Below are 15506 nucleotides of genomic sequence, written 5' to 3'. Positions count from 1 at the left end.
GCACATCCACCACTAAGTCCTTGCTTCCGGTCATATGATTTGTTGCTCCACTATCGAGCAACCATGACACCCCACCGGAAGCAAACTCCTACAATAAATCAAGGCTTGGTTTTAGGTAGCCATTTTTTAATGGGTCCTTTAATGTTAGAGACAAGGGTCTTAGGAACCGAGATAGCCCATTCAATGGACTCATAGTAAGAACCAACAAATCTGCATAAACATGCCCATCACCAGCACGACATAAGACATATGAAGGATTGAGTTTGCCGGCTGTGTCAGTAGGAATGGTTTTGCCCTTCTTGACGTTACCATCGTCCACCTTGTTCCTGTTCAACTCCTAAGTCCCTTCGTCCTCTTTGACAAAGATGTCCATGAGTGTAGGGGATCGTTTGTTCCTGTTCCTCCTTTTTCCTTTTGACTTGGAGGTAAGTCCAAGTCCCTCCTTTCCTACAACACCCTTTTTATTGCTCAAGAGGTCGTTCAGGCTCTTCTCACCTTGTATGCATGCCACAAGGCCCTTCTCAAGTTTCTCCTTTAACTTGGCATTTTCCTCCACAAGATGTACATGCTCACAACAAGGATTAGTTGTACAAGCATTATCAATTAACACAAAGGGAGGACAAGTAGAGATCTCCTTGGTAATCTTTGCTTGGAGTTGATCATGAGACTCTTTCAGAGAGAAATGAACACCTTTCAAGACCTTGTGAGTCTTGTCAAGTGTGTCAAACTCCACTTTGAGTCTGTCATGGCCAACCCCAAGAGCATACTTTTCAGACTTAAGCATACGAGTAAGAACAATATCATGATCTAGTTTCTTTTGCATTTTAGCGCAGTCATCGTTGTATGACTCCTCAAGAGCCAAACAAAGAGTGCGCTCCTTTTCTAGAGCAATAGATAATTCAGCAATTTCATCGTCATAGTCACGACTATGTCCCTGAAGCTCGGAGATGGTCTCCTCATGAGACTCGATGAGGTCATTGGCCTCACCCAGTTGTTCCAAGGGAGCAAAGAAGTGCTTCTTGGATTCTCCCTTAATAGTGCACAGAAATTTGTCAAGATCATGCTCATTAAGTTCCCCAACATCACTCTCATCAACACAATTTAACAATGAAGGAGCAGTAGCGATGTTGGTCTTAATGATGGGGGTTACCTGATTGATACCTTTTGCCATGAGGCACTTGGCGATGTGGTTCTCGTTGGGGGCGTTGAAGAGAGACACCTTCTTGGGAGAGAGGGTGGCAATAGCAACAGTTGCCGTTGCCACCATATCATCATCATCATCATCATCGGAAGGGTACTCTTCAAGGGCCACCGTGCCCTTTGGGTGGTGTTTCTTCACAAAGTTGTTCTTGATTGGGAATGACTTGGTTTTGTCTTTGCGAATGAGCTTGCCCCCGTTGTCTTCCCTTTTCTCATAGGGACATTCGGCCACGAAGTGACTCACGTTACCACAGTTATAGCATGTCCTCACTCGTTGCTTGGGTTTGAACCCACTTGAGTTGTTCTTGGTGAAGGTGGGTCTTGAGTTCCTCTTGTTGCCCCAGAATTGCCTTGACGCAAGAGCCATGTGCTCATGATAAGCATACTTCGTGTCTTCAGGACAGCTCTCCTCTTCGTCATCCTCTTCTTCTTCTTCAAAAGTTGCTTTTGCCTTTAACGCAAGGTTGGGTGGAGCTGTCTTTGAGCGAACACGAGCAAGTGCATTGTCAGCTGTCTCGTTCATGATTGACATTGTAATGAATTCATCCAACACCTCACTGGAAGACAAGGAGTGGAAGTCTGGTCGCTGACGAATGACAGATGTCATGGCTTTATTGAAAGGCATGATGGCTTTGAGAAACTTGCGCTTGACCCATGTATCATCCACATCCTTGCTCCCATGGTCCTTGAGTGCCACAGCAATAGCAGTCACCCTCCGATAGAGATCACGAGGGTCCTCGTCTTCCTTCATCACAAACTCATCGGCCTTATCAAGTAACACTTCATAGTTGGACCGTTGAATGCTTGAGCTTCCCTTTACAACACCATAATGTGCTCCCAACAGTCCTTGGCCAAAGTGAAGGGACGCAAGTGAGGAAGATCTTCAGGTAGCACTGCGGACTGGAGAATAAACAAAGCAGAGTGATTATATTGATTGTCCGCTTCTTCTCTTGGAGTGAGGTTGCTTGGATCATGGGGATAATAGCCTTGCTCGATGATTCTCCACAAATTTGTTGAGCTGTGATTCAAATGAGACTTAATAGAAAATACCCAGTTAGCAAAATCACCTTTTACAAGCTTAGGAGGAGGACCAACAGGATTAAGACGCGGTGTGGGAACCGGTCCTCCATAGACTAAGGGTGGTGGAACAGATGCATACGTCCCATTCCCATCATTTTTGAGAGGAGGGGGAGGTTGCATACCTTTAGCCGTTTCCCTAACGGAATTGGCCTCCGAATCTATGGTGGTGGGTTTAACCACCAATGCCGGTTCGGGAGAGTTTTTAATTCCCTCAATTAACTCTTTAAGCATGATCTTGACCTCGTTCGTCATGGACGTCTTGAGTGCAGCCATAGCCGTATTCAAGTCGTCCCTTGTGATCGAAGTCAAGTCTATGCACTCGGTTTGTGCACGGGGAACTCCCTCATCATCTTCCATACTCTTCGGGTGGTTAAACCCTTAATAAAGAGACGTGGCTCTGATACCAATTGAAAGGATCGATGTGGTTGACTAGAGGGGGGGTGAATAGGCAACGACCACTTTTTAATTAATCTTAACAAGTTAGGGTAAGCAACATACGAGTTCACTAAAATAGCAACAACGAGGTGAACCTATATGGTGCTAACAACAAGAACAACTAAGACAAGTAAGAGATAGACAACACATAAGCATACACAAAGTAAAGGTTAGAGATAACCACAAGTGGAACCAATGAAGACGAGGATGTGTTACCGAAGTTCCTTCCCTTTGATAGGAAGTACGTCTCCGTTGGAGCGGTGTGGAGGCACACTGCTCCCCAATAAGCCACTAGGGCCACCGTATTCTCCTCACGCCCTGAGACGATGCAAGATACCGTGATTCCACTATAGGTGCCCTTGAAGACGGCGACCGAACCTTTACAAACAAGGTTGGGGCAAACTCCACACAAAGCTTGGAGGCTCCCAACAAGACCACGAAGCTTCACCACAATGGAATGTGGCTCCGAGGTGACCTCAACCGTCTAGGGTGCTCAAACACCCAAGAGTAACAAGATCCGCAAGGGATTGGTGGGGGAATCAACTTTTCTCTTGGTGGAAGTGTAGATCTAGGCCTTCTCAACCAATCCCTAAAGAATCAACAAGTTTGATTGGCTAGGGAGAGAGATCGGGCACTTTTGAGCTTAGGGTGCAACAATGGAGCTTGGGAGGGTCAAAGGTGGGGTTCTACAACAAGAAGAACCCCTTATATAGTGGGGGGGGGGGATCCAACCGTTTTCCCACTCACACCGCGAGCCTAGCGGTACTACCGCTCGCACTCCAGCGGTACTACCGCTGGGCCTCGAGCGGTACTACTAGTGGGCCCATGGTAGTGCAGAAGCACTACCGGGCCAACCACCGCCAAGAAAGTCTTCGCAAAAAGGTCCGACGAAGTACAACCGCTAGGAAGGCGATACTAAGCTCCTGGAGCGGTACTACCGCTGACGAGGGGCGGTACTACCGCCAGCACAGCGGTACTACCGCCAGCACAGCGGTACTACCGCTAGGGCCAACGATACCACCACCATTTCCAGCGTTACCACCGCTAGGCCCAGCGGTACTACTGCTAGGCACAGCGGTACTACCGCTGAGAGACCTTTTGCTTAGATGAGATAAAAACAGAGGCGGGAGCCACTCCAAAGTTGCAGGTAAAGGGAGAGGAGATAAAGTGTGTGCGTGCAAAATTGATTCCACCCAAACCTTTCCACTACGGGTCCCTCTTAATAGTATGGCGTTCCTATGACTCAAAGAAGGAGAATCGTAGAGTACACCGTGCTTCTGTTCCATGGAAAGAGGGGGCGAGTCGTCTTGTGCCGTTGACATGTGTTATCTGAAATCTTAACACACACGATTAGTCCTTTGTGGTACTGTCATCAATCACCAAAATTACTTAGGCATAAAATATGCCCTAACACACCTGAACTTTGGGACTATCACGTTATTGCCGAAGAAGGAGGGGGCGGTGCGCATTGAACAGTTTCGTCCTATATGTGTGCTTAATGTGAGTTTCAGGATATTCACTAAGGTTAGGACGAATAGATTGATACGGATTGCACATGTTGTAGTGCAACCAAGTCAAACGGCTTTCATGCCGAGCAGAAACATACTGGAGGGTGTGGTTGTCCTTCATGAAACCTTACACGAAATTCACTTGAAGAAACTAGATGGAGTTATTTTCAAGGTGTATTTTGAGAAAGCGTATGACAAAGTCAAATGGCCATTTCTACACCAAGCTCTACATATGAAGGTTTTGACGACTTATGGAGGAAGTACATTGAATCCTTTGTACAAAAAGGTAGTGTTAGAATTAAGGTTAACGATGACATTGGGCATTATTTCCAAACGCACAAAGGTCTACGACAGGGAGACCCAATGTCACATATCCTATTTAATATAGTTGCGGATATGTTGGCAATTATGATAGATAGGGCTAAAGAGGAAGGTCTGGTAGGAGGACTAGTACCACGTTTAGTGGATGGTGGAGTGTCCATACTACAATACCCAAGTGATTCTATTCTATTCACGGAACATGATATATCAAAGGCTAGAAATATGAAACTGATACTTTGCTTGTTCGAACAGTTGTCCGGCTTGAAAATTAATTTTCATAAAAACGAATTATTCTGCTTTGGGAGAGCCAAAGAAGAGAAAGATACGTATAAACAACTGTTTGGATGTGAATTTGGTAGGCTATCGTTCAATTAGCTAGGCATACCAATTCACCATCGAAAGTTATCTAACAAGGAGTTGAAGTGTATTGATGATCGTTTCAAGAAAAAACTAAGCTGCTGGAAGGACAAGCTTATGTCCTACGGAGGATGACTAATAATGATTAATTCAGTACTCACGACCATGTCGATGTTCCTTCTGTCCTTCTTTGAGATACCTGTAGGGGTACACAAAAGGTTGGACTTTTATAGATCCCGCTTCTTCTGACAGAGTGATGAGGTTAAGAGGAAATATAGACTTTCTAGATGGGACATTATTTGTAGGCCCAAAGACCAAGGAGGAATGGGGATTGAGAATTTAGAGGTAAATAACAGATGTCTACTCAGTAAGTGGTTGTTCAGACTGTCTGTGTAAACTAAAGGCATGAAATTTTAAGAAATAAGTACCTACAAGCTAAGACCTTGGCCCAGGTCACTGTCAAACCCAATGATTGACCTTTTTGGAAAGGCTTGATGAGAACGAAAACAGATTTCTTCCATAGGTTTAAGTTTATTGTTGGAAATGGTGGGTCGACGAGATTCTAGGAGGATACGTGGTTGGGGAGACGTCACTAGCCACACAATATCCTTCTCTCTACAATATTGTCCAGCATAAGGAGGCTTACGTTGCTACAATATTATAGTCTGTTCCTCTAAATATACAATTCTGCAGGGTTCTAGTGGGTGATCGATGGGTGGCTCTTCATCTAGTCAGAAGGTTGATGGATGTTCATCTATCCGATGAATATGATAGACTTCATTGGAAGTTATCTACGAATGACATCTTTTCGGTGAAATCGATATATTTGAACCTTGTTGGCTCTGGACCAATTCCCAAGTCCATTCGTATTTAGAAGATCAAAGTGCCCTTAAGAATCAAAGTCTTCATATGATTCGTTCACAAGGAGGTGATTCTTACTAAGGATAATTTGGCAAAACGTAATTGGGAGGGCAACACAAGATGCACCTTCTGTGATCACCATGAGACCATCAAACACCTCTTTCTAGATTGTCCGTTAGCAAAATTTTTTTGAAGATCCATTCATATAGCTTTTAATATAACAACTCCAGATAGTATTTACACGTTATTTGGGACGTGACTAAATGGAGTAGAGATATATATTGCGAGACATATTCGAATAGGAGTATGTGCTTTACTATAGGCTATATGAAATTGCAGAAATGTCATGGTTTTTAACAGATAAAATCATACACGTTTTTTGGCTGCTGGTTGGATGAAATTCTAAATACCTATAGAATACTAATAAGGGTGGGAACTATGCTTTATTATGGTCACTTTGGCTTCATACATAGTCTATGTTACATTGAACGAAGTACCAACCATTCTTCAAGGTAATGTGTATGTGATTACAGCCGGTAGTGAAGGAGGTGTTTATCCAACAAGGATGGCAACATAATCTCCGCATAGGTCGAACACCTCTTTCGACATAGGCACGGTGTCAGTCTTGTATGAGTTCACTATTGTTGATATGTCAATTTTGGTCTTTTTTTGTCAAGCAGTTGGCATTTGATTGTGTCCATCTTAGCTATGTAGAGACACGGTGTTGCTCATGATATTTTTTGTATCCGCTGCATGCTACATTTTATGTTAATAAAAGGGTCCTTTGTCGAAAAAACTATACTAATATGTTATCCAAAAAATGAAGCTTTTCTCCCCCAAAGAAATAAGCTTTTGACTGAAAAGAATTGCACATATCAAACAACTATTTCCTACCTCTAAGACAACAATATACATGGAAATATGTACGCCGTTTGTGTAGTAGTACACTCAACTTAAAACAAATAGCGCATGTGTTCACTTGGGCAGAAGATACTGAAACTCATAGTCATATGGGATCACCTCCACGACGTCTTCGACCTTGAGATGCCCCCTCAAGCAGTCCACCATGGATTTTCTGAGTGACCAAGATGTGGGGAGCTGGTCACAGATCCACCTTAGCAGGGACTCCATATCCTTGGCAAAGTCATGCATGTTAGAGTGTATCAGGCTTGGGATCATCAGCCTCTTCGTCGAGATCACCACCAGCGACGCCTGCAGGTAGTCCAGCTTGGCCTTCTCCAGTTCCGCCATCACGCGGTCCGCTTTGTATATCCGGAGCTGCATGTAACTCACAATTAATATACATGAGCAACACCAGATTCAGATTTCCCTCATGTTATATTCAATGGGGATTTCAAGTATTTCTCTTTCCTTGAGGAAGGAGAGTAAACATAATTCATATATTATCGCAAAAAATAAACATATTTCACTTATTAGTTGTGTTAGGGGTGGATGAACTTACTGCTGGAGAGGATCTGATGCCACAACACATCGCGAACAGAATGTTGGGCTCTGAACTATTCAATCCGTAGAGACTCCTCACTTGTTGTTCTTTGACATCGACGTCGCATTTCCAGAATTCCTGCGGTGTTTGTTTGCTGATGAGAATTAATACATTCTTGTTCTGCAGGTGCAACTGAAAGCAAAACAGAAGTTACCAAACTGCTCACTTCTTTCACACTGGATGGCTGTCTCAAGATGAAATTCTCTATTACCAGAGCATTGAACTCTTGCCCTGAAACATTGATCGTTGCCTGAAAGGCATATATGAAACAACATATAAATATTACACTTCCCTTATACCAGAAAATTTCTTTAAACAAACTGATGTACCTGGTTCTTCAGTGCTAGCAGCTTTTCAGAGTTTGAGGGCAAACCATGCTGCAGAATCCCCTGGATTATTCAAAAAAGGTAACTCAAAGGTTGACACCACAAAAATCCTTTGCTCAACGGCGGATGCCAAAAATCCTTAGCTCAAAGAAATGCACCCGACCGACGATCAAAATGTACATACGTGCATGATGCATGTGTTGTATATGTTCAGCCAGAATGCTAGCTTCTGCTGGTGTGTGAGAAACCTTAAATCCACCTGCTGCAAGGTCTCCAGCATCTCCCTAGCACCACCAGACAACACGATCAGAAGAGTTTTTACCACCTGATGCAAGTTTTTACCAGCAGGAAACTGTCCAAAATGAACAAATGGCTTTACTTATTCACCTCAACTTGGTGAGCAGAGGGGAGGTGGAGAACCCTCGGAGGTCGAAGGCGCTGGAGGTGAACCTGACGAGATTCTTGTAAGGGCCGATGTCTCTGACCATGGAGTCCTGTATCTCAAAAATGCCGTAGTGATCCTGCTGCCCCCTCTCCTTCTCTTTGGCGACGCTCGCCGCCACGTTCAGCGCCGCGTCGATCCTGAAGCTCCCCTGCAGCAGGTTCCCGGACCTGGCGAGGCTGCCGGACTTGTCCATCTCCGCCGCCCGCGACGACCGGAGCAGCCTGATGAAGATCACCGCCAGGCATTTCACGATCCTCTCCGACAGCTTGTTCGGCTGGACCTTGCTCTGCTCGTCCCTCTTCGCCGTCGCCGGTGGCGGTGACGGTTCTTGGGAGGCCCTCGGAGGTTTTTCGTCCGCGTCATTCGATTGCTTCTGCAAGGACCAGGGAAAGACGTACGGAGCATAAGCAGAGCATGATTTTCACCGAGAAGTGTTGCATGTCAGATTGGTTACCTTGTCATGCGAATTCCTTGGCGGGAGGCCAAAGATTTTTTCGTTGAACTTTGGGCTGATGGCGGTGGCTCCTGGTCCTCTGGTGTGGTCTCTGGGGCTCCTTTCCGGCGTGTCGTCGGCGGGCAGATGACGCTGGAGGTACTCGGCGTTCATGGCCTGGCTGATGAAAAACATGGACTTGATCTCCGGCGCGAGCTGATCAGCCGGCAGACGAGCCGATGCCGCGTGTGCCGCCGCGCCATTGCCATTGCCGTTGCTGGTGTAGACACTTGGCGAGTAGGAGGAGGCATAGGCGGCGGTCGCCATGGACGCCCGTTGCCGCTGCGCGGTGGTGACTAGGCCGCCCCTCATGTCGTGGATCTGCGACTCGAGCCGCGCGATCTCTTCCTCGACGACCACGAGCTCCGCCAGCAGCTGCTTGGCCTTGGCCGGGATGAAGGCCGGGATGTTGAGGAGGACGGAGCGCGCGGAGGCGGAGGTGGAGGTGGTGTTTGGACGCAGTGCGCTCTCCAGGATGTGGTGCACCGTCGCCTCGCTGCTCAGCTGTTGCTTCAGCTCCGCCATCTGCACCATTCCCACGCATTTTCACTCTCAAAACCGATAACCATTTTCCTGTCGACGCGTTGTACAACAGACAAGATGATTCTTGGATGGGTACCTCGTGCTCGAGATCCATGCGTCTGTGGTCGTGCTGTTGCCCGCCGTTGCGTGTCGTCGTCGTCTGCAACTGAACCATCGTCGTCAGCAGCAGCAGCAAGTACGTGACTGGACCGGGCCATGGTCATAAAGTCAGGCTGGCCCGTAGTAAGCTACTGTACTCCTTTGCCGTGTATGGGCCGGGGGCTGGTCCAACAGAATTTACGTACTGCCCGAATTAAAAGAGGAACTTGCTCCAGTTTCTCTATCGAAAAAGGAAAGGAAACCACCTGATCGGCATGGCAGCGGAGCGCATTGATTCTAGCAGCGCTGTGCACTCACCGGAGAAGGAGGAGGAAGGGTAGGGTCGGCGGCGAGCTGGTGAGCATGGCGAGTCCTACGGCTCATCGGAACCGGAGCCCGCACTGCCACGTACTCCATCGATCAGACGATCACCCCGGCAGACGTCGGACGACGGCCGGGCTGCCGAGATAGAGCACCTGGACGGACAGTCGTCGCCGCAGCTAGCGGCGGCCGTCGACGACCAAAGGGAGCGGGACCGAGCAAGGCCAACAAGTAGCAAGCTAGCAAGATGGATGGATTCGTTGCTGTTGCTGCTGGGGTGCACCCGTCTGAGGAGAGAACAAGGTAGAGGAAGAAGGCGAGCTCAAGGAAGAAGAAGAGTAAGAAGCGAAGATCGGAAGAGGGCGTGCGTTGGTTGGCGACGGATGTTGCTGGTGTCGGCTGGGCGCGGGGCCACGTAACGTATGTAACCGCAGCGCGGCGGTGGACCTGAAATCCTTTCACCAACCGATGAACTAGGTGAATGGTGAGTGATTTGGTTGGTCAGGTGGCGACGGATCCTCTACTCTTGTCTTGCCTTGTAATCTAATAAAAAACAAGAATACAACGAACACCACACCATGGAAAGGATGAGTGCGAGTGAAGGTTTAACAAGGGGTTTAGTGCATCGGTTGGTGGCCCGGGTCGGGTCGGTTGGACTGCGACGTCTCGCCATTTTCAACACTTGAAGATTGCCCGCTGATATGATATATGGATTTTCTGGTTCTCATGAGAACCAACACAATCTGGCTCAACCTCTCTACCGTATGATTCCACGCGGAGATTCACGTGGATCATTTCGTTTTTTGGCTTCCTTTCTTCGTTTGATTGATTTATGTTTTTATTTATTTCTTTTGTTTTTGTCTTTGTCACGTGTAACTACAATGCACGTGTAACTACAGTTGCACGTTTGTAGCTGCTTGCAAGCAACCAGACTTAGCAAATCCCACCTTCCAAATGCATGCGGACGCGCCCGGGCGAGTTCACGAAAACTTTAAATAATGCGTTCTACTAATGGATATCTTAAATTAGAAATCTTAAATCTATACTATTACATGCGACGTAAACCTGATAGTAAATGGAACTCGTCCGGCTCCATCGTGTCCATATACGACGGCTGGTTGCGCCCCTCATAGTGTCGGTCCGGTCGCCGTGCCGATGTAGAATAGGAATGGATCACTAGCCGGCTCACCGGAGTCGAGCTCCCGTCGTCTCCCATGCCGTACTCTTTCTCGTCGAAGCCCATAACCCGGGCGGTGCTGGTGGACATGAGATCGTTGACAAATCCCTCCTGGGAGTATCCAGCGTCGACCACAATGTTGTTGCGGCGTCCGCACTGGTTCACCATATGGGGTGTCTGGCACAAAACCTGGATGAACGAACTGCATCAAGAACACATCAAATACGCGTGGACGCGTACACAAACTACAAGATGTACAGAAGGATCATTCACATGAGGAAGTGTCCGCGTCACTCGTGTGGAGATCCAGCGGCGGTGCGGGTCGGAGACATGGACATTTAGAAGACATGGTTGTCGACTGACTGGCCAGACTAATTCGCGAACAAATAGTATGTCTGTTCTAGGGGCCACGTGTTGGAGATGCCCTTACTTTATTATTTTCATGGTGTACAAATCCCAACTTATGCAAAGTAGTAGAAGGAACCACCCTTAGTATTTATATACCAACTACACATGGTTTTGGAGCTTACAACATCTCGAGCAGATCCTAGAAAAAACTCACCCGATAACGATTTATTGGATCTTTCCAATAATACTTTTTCGGTAGGGATGTAAATGGCAAATAAGTGGCAGCCACAAGTCCCATTTATTTAACCTTTTCTAGCTCCATAGTTTATTTTTCTTGAAAAAAACAAATATTTAAACCACGAGATAATAAGTGGATTTTAATGGGGTTAAATGGAACCCAGTTCCCATCCTTATTTTCTGGTTATTGGGGATGGATGCTTTCGCTGATCCCAATAACCTCACCCCCAATACCTAACATAACCTCTATGCCCCATTTGTCGATGTGGCCTCCTTCTTTCTCTCGGGTGGTGGCATGACGGTCATTGGAGACGGTCAATAGTTGTGCGACTATGGAGAGTGGCAGTGAAGTCACGGTGGTGTGGGGGGCTTCGAATGGATGACACATGGGCTCTAAGGTATTTGGGATGGTATTGGAAGAAGGACATGCCCCCCGTCCATATAGAAAAGTTGGGCTAAATTATTGTTGATTGATACTTGTGAAATATGTTGGGTTTTTGTGAAGAGGGACAGGTTATCGCAGCAGAATATGGATACGTATTTTCCTTACTTATGAAACCAAGGTTTATCGAACCAATAGGAATATCGATCACAACCGTCCTTAGCGGCTGCACACAAAAGAACAAACAACTTGCACCCAAGGCGGGCAAGGGGGTCGTCAATCCCCTTGTACTTGTTATTTGTAAGCGAATGATGTGTGTAGATAATTGTAGATAGTAAGATAAAATAAAAAAAGTAAATTGCAGCAAGGTATTGAAGATTATATATATATATGTTGTGAATAGACCCGGGGGCCATAATTTTCCCTAATGGTATATCTCATGAAAATAGCATACGGTGAGTAAACAGTTTACTGTCCGGCAATTGATAGAAAAGGGGATAGTTATGCGCTATTCGCCGCAATGATCATGTGTATATAGGCATATCACGTCCATAAACAAATAGGTCGAGTCCTCCCTGCACCTATCACTATTACTTCACTCATCGACCATTATCCAGCATGCAGCTAGAGTATTAAGTAAAACAGAGTAATGCATGGAAAACAATGACATGATTTAGACAAAGTAAACTCAAGCAATATGAATAAACCTCATCGTTTTATCCTTAGTAGCAGCAACACAAAGACACATCTTGTCCCCTTCAGTCACTGGGATATAGAAATTCGCCAGGTTGAACCTACCACAACACTCCTCTCTCACCCAAAAAATATCAATCTAGTTGGCCAAACTATTTCAATAGATCGAAGAGAATTATGAGGCTATCATAATCGTGCACATAAGAATCATATAAGTATTCATAGAAGACTCAAGTATTTATCATGGATAAACTAAACATAAACCCATAATTCATCGGACCCCAACAAACGCACCGCACAAAATCTACACGCCACTGTGCTCAAAAATATATAAGTGAAGTAATAGTGTAACTACTAAGCTCAAAAGATATAAGGGGAGCACATAGAGGATTCTAAAAAAATAAGATGATGTGGTATATCTCTCAAATAGGTGTGTCCATAAAACGATGATTGTCGAGACTGAGAGTAAAAGCAACCAAAAGCAAACGACGCCTCAAGCAAAGCTCATATCATGTGATGAATAAAAATGTAGCTCCAAGTGACATATCGATGGATTAAGACGAAAAGAGGGGATGCCTTCCGGGGCGTCCCCAAGCTTAGAGACTTGAGTCTTCCTAGAATATTTACCTTGGGATGCCTTGGGCATCCCCAAGCTTAGGTTTTTGCTGATCCTCATTTCTTTGTCCACCCAAAACTTGAAAACGTCAATCATATAAAGCTCAACAAAACTTCATGAGATACGTTAGTATAATCAACAAATCAAATACCAGGTGTTGTTATAAGTTCATTCTTATTTTATTTTATCATAAGGTACTGTATTCTAACTTCTGCATGGCTTATACCCCTCATACAATCCATAGCATCATCAAAACAAGCAAATTATGTAAGCAAAAAACAAAATCTGACTGAAACAGAACAGTTGCAGTAATCTGTAATGAACCTATACTTTTGTAACTCCAAAAGTTCTGAAAAATTAGGACAACCTGAGGAATTGGCATAGAAATAATGTGTAAATAATTCAATTTAAAATTACATTCCAGTAAAATCAGAGAAATTCTGCAGTGGACATCAAAGTTTCTGTTGCACCGTATCAATTCTACTCATCATACAAATCATCCCAAAGGCTTTACTTGGCACAAATACTGATTAAAACATGAAAACACAATAATTATAGAGGCAATAATAATATTATCACAAACAAACATAAATTAAAAGACAAAAATAAATATAACTATTGGGTTGCCTCCCAACAATCGCTGTTATTTTACGCCCCTAGCTAGGCATATTGCATAGTTTTAAGTGTTGTCATCTTTGTCACCGAGCTCCTTAATAACACAATCACTAGTAATAGAAACAATAGGAAGCTTGAGAATATGATCTTTGATCAGGTTTATAAAGTTGGGGTGAACACTAATCGTTTTGTGATCCTCGTTTCTTTTGGTAGGAGGTGTACTAATGCTCTTAGGAATGTATATGAACTTGGGACTTTTATTTTCAGAGATACTAGCATTAGTTTTAGATGGTGTGAAGGCGGAACCCACTTTGACAATGATCTCCTCCATTTTATCAATTCTACTCAAACCTTGTTATACTCTCTCATCAAGAATAGTATCATTTTCCTTCAAGGTTTCCAAAGTCATTCCTACACGTGACCCATGTTGAGTGATGTGATTATGCAATTCTTTTATCTAACTCCTCAGTTAGTTCGTGAGTAACCATTTCCCTTTCAATAGAATCAAACCTTTGCATAACATGTTCCAAGATTAAATTGGTTTGATGGGTGGTATTCCAACAAGATTTTCAGTGGAATTATAGGCATCCAAAGTGTGACACATTAAAAAGTTCCCACCGGTGATGGTGTCAAGGACAAACCTATACCATGTTGTCACACCAACATAAAAATTATCAAGCAAGGTAGTGGTGGATAGCTTATTAGTTGCTTTATTTTGAGCGTAGAATATCCTATACCATGCATCTTTCAAACTTTCTCCTCCCCTTTGTTTAAAATTGATAAGATCATTGTTGGGAGTAACACATACAGAGGAAGAACTAGCCATGACTTCAAACAAGAAAACTAGTGACAAGCAAAGAATTTTTTTTTTGTATTTTTATTTTTTTATCAGAAGAACTAAATATACCAGGGAATAAAAAGGAGAACAAATGAATGAAATTTTTTGTGGAGTTACTTGGTAGTTGGTGATGATATTCCCCGGCAACGACGATGATACTTGTGATTTGCGCTGGGTTTTTCATGAAGTGGAACGGGTTATCACAACACAATGTGGGTAAGTATTTTCCTCAGTTATGAAATCAAGGTTTATCGAAACAATAGGAATATCAACCAAAACCGTCTTCAATAGCTGCACATAAAAGAACAAACAACTTGCACACAATGTGAGCAAGGGGGTTGTCAATCCCCTTGTAGTTGTTATTTGCAAGCGAGTGAGGTGTGTAGATAATTGTAGATAGAAAGATAAAATAAAAACAAGTAAATGGAAGCAAGGTGTTGAAGGTTATATATATATATATGTTGTGAATAGACCGGGGCCATAGTTTTCCATAATGACATATCTCATGATAAATAGCATACGGTGGGTAAACAAATTATTGTTGGGCAATTGATAGAAAAGCGGATAGTTATGCGCTATTCACGGCAGTGATCATGTGTATATAGGCATCACGTCCATAAAAAATAGGCCGACTCCTGCCTCCACCTATTGCTATTACTCCACCCATCGACCATTATCCAGCATGCAGCTAGAGTATTAAGTAAAACAGAGTAATGCATGAAGAACAATGACATGATGTAGACAAAGTAAACTCAAGCAATATGAATAAACCCCATCGTTTTATACTTAGTAGCGGCAACACAAAGACACATATTGTCCCCTTCTATCATTGGGATATAGAAATTCACCAGGTTGAACCTACTACAACGCACCTCTCTCACCGAAAAAATATCAATCTAGTTGGTCAAACTATTGCAATTAATCGGAGAGAATTGTAAAGCTATCATAATCATGCACATAAGAATCATATAAGTATTCGGAGAAGACTTAAAAATTTATCATGAATAATCTAAACATAAACCTACAATTCATCGGATCCCAACAAACGCACCGCACAAATGAAAATTATATCATGTGGATCCAAGCGAAGATGCGATGATCATTGTATTGAAGATCAAGAAAGAAAGA

General features: G+C 44.2%; 1 protein-coding gene across 6 annotated transcripts; it reads right to left on the bottom strand.

Annotated features, from left to right (window-relative positions):
• Positions 1 to 6594: 6594 nt before the first annotated feature.
• LOC123406348 lies at positions 6595 to 9990 on the bottom strand. Of its 6 annotated transcripts, none has more exons than XM_045099865.1 (9): positions 9470 to 9990; positions 9150 to 9218; positions 8492 to 9055; positions 7980 to 8410; positions 7777 to 7876; positions 7596 to 7655; positions 7478 to 7516; positions 7225 to 7398; positions 6595 to 7040 (listed from the first exon to the last, which is right to left on the bottom strand). In XM_045099865.1, exons 1-9 carry the CDS (start codon positions 9566 to 9568, stop codon positions 6738 to 6740), a joined length of 1839 nt encoding a protein of 612 aa, XP_044955800.1. In that variant the 5' UTR covers positions 9569 to 9990; the 3' UTR covers positions 6595 to 6737. The 6 variants fall into 6 exon arrangements, with proteins under 6 accessions (XP_044955800.1, XP_044955808.1, XP_044955792.1 ...); XM_045099873.1 differs by having other exon boundaries at positions 7225 to 7344; positions 7421 to 7516; positions 9150 to 9212; XM_045099857.1 differs by having other exon boundaries at positions 7225 to 7344; positions 7421 to 7516; positions 9470 to 9989.
• Between the last annotated feature and the right edge of the window lie 5516 nt (positions 9991 to 15506).

Source organism: Hordeum vulgare, chromosome 1H (genome assembly GCF_904849725.1).
Source record: "Hordeum vulgare subsp. vulgare chromosome 1H, MorexV3_pseudomolecules_assembly, whole genome shotgun sequence".
Classification (NCBI taxonomy): domain Eukaryota; kingdom Viridiplantae; phylum Streptophyta; class Magnoliopsida; order Poales; family Poaceae; genus Hordeum; species Hordeum vulgare.
This window is presented reverse-complemented; position numbering and strand designations above follow the sequence as displayed.

Excerpts from the sequence above, each read along its gene's own strand:
- LOC123406348 (XM_045099857.1), bottom strand. The coding sequence starts at position 9,568 with ATGGAGTACGTGGCAGTGCGGGCTCCGGTTCCGATGAGCCGTAGGACT. Across the intron at positions 8,411-8,491 it reads CAAGGAATTCGCATGACAAG|AAGCAATCGAATGACGCGGA; the intron begins GTAACCAATCTG and ends TGGTCCTTGCAG. Across the intron at positions 7,517-7,595 it reads TGCTAGCACTGAAGAACCAG|GCAACGATCAATGTTTCAGG; the intron begins GTACATCAGTTT and ends TATGCCTTTCAG.